We start from the raw sequence: 951 nt of genomic DNA on the forward strand, positions 1-951 counted from the left end.
CGGGGGTCCTCGCAGCCACAGGGGTTCAGCTTGGCTGCGGGATCAAGAGGTAAGTGTGGAAAATCTCCTTAGGTGGGATTTCTGCCGGTGGCCCGGGATTGCCATGCAGACAGGGGATACATGGATGTCCATGACTACTGGGGGGCCAGTCCCCTCCAGTTCCCATGGGCCCTCTACGTGCAGGCCTTACCTGTGCTGTTGTGGTTCTCCACCTGCCTAGAGATGTCTGAGCTCTGTGTCCTGCTTTGGCTGAATTTCTTCCTGTCCCGGATGCAGAGCAGGACGGGGGCTCGTTCCAGCACCAGGCGCTTCACCCAGTCGGGGACGTGGGGCTGCAGGTCTTGCTTGTGCACCAGGCGCACGATCAGGATGGTCTCTGTCAGGCTGATGACCAGCAGCGCCATGCACACCACAAAGTAGATGCCTGTGGAGATGTCAGCGAGGTGAGTGGCCTGCAAAGGCTCGTGAGCAAGTCCCCCCTGCCCGCTTCTCCAGGGGACCTGTGGTCTCTGTGGAGCAGCAGCTCCTGCCACTCCAGGCCTAGGGCTGCCATAGCGGTTCGCAGGTCACGCCGTCGTGTCAGGCTGATGACCAGCAGCGCCATGCACACCACAAAGTAGATGCCTGTGGAGATGTCAGCGAGGTGAGTGGCCTGCAAAGGCTCGTGAGCAAGTCCCCCCTGCCCGCTTCTCCAGGGGACCTGTGGTCTCTGTGGAGCAGCAGCTCCTGCCACTCCAGGCCTAGGGCTGCCATAGCGGTTCGCAGGTCACGCCGTCGTACCTATCAAGGGGGTGCCGATGGCAGTAGCTGGCAGCGTGTCGGATACAATGATGAGGAAAACTGAGTAGCCCAGCAGGAGAGTGATCTTGAAAGAGACCCTCTCGCCACTGTGGGGAGGTAGGTAGAAGCCCACAATGTCCATAACCATCAGAAAGATGCTGGGGAGCAGCA

The 951-nt window shown here is 60.3% G+C and overlaps 1 protein-coding gene across 1 annotated transcript in view; it reads right to left on the reverse strand.

The window, feature by feature from the left end:
• Positions 1–951, reverse strand: part of LOC104529759 (5-hydroxytryptamine receptor 3A) — a gene marked incomplete at its 5' end in the record, with an annotated part of 3,266 nt that overhangs the window by 252 nt on the left and 2,063 nt on the right. Inside the window, 3 exon segments of the mRNA XM_029086541.1 lie at positions 2–34; positions 191–424; positions 781–951. The exon segment at positions 781–951 is cut by the window's right edge and continues 20 nt beyond it. Coding sequence (XP_028942374.1) covers positions 2–34; positions 191–424; positions 781–951 — 438 coding nt within the window.

Source organism: Antrostomus carolinensis, unplaced genomic scaffold (assembly GCF_000700745.2).
Source record: "Antrostomus carolinensis isolate BGI_N321 unplaced genomic scaffold, ASM70074v2 scaffold33548, whole genome shotgun sequence".
NCBI classification, from domain to species: Eukaryota; Metazoa; Chordata; class Aves; order Caprimulgiformes; family Caprimulgidae; genus Antrostomus; species Antrostomus carolinensis.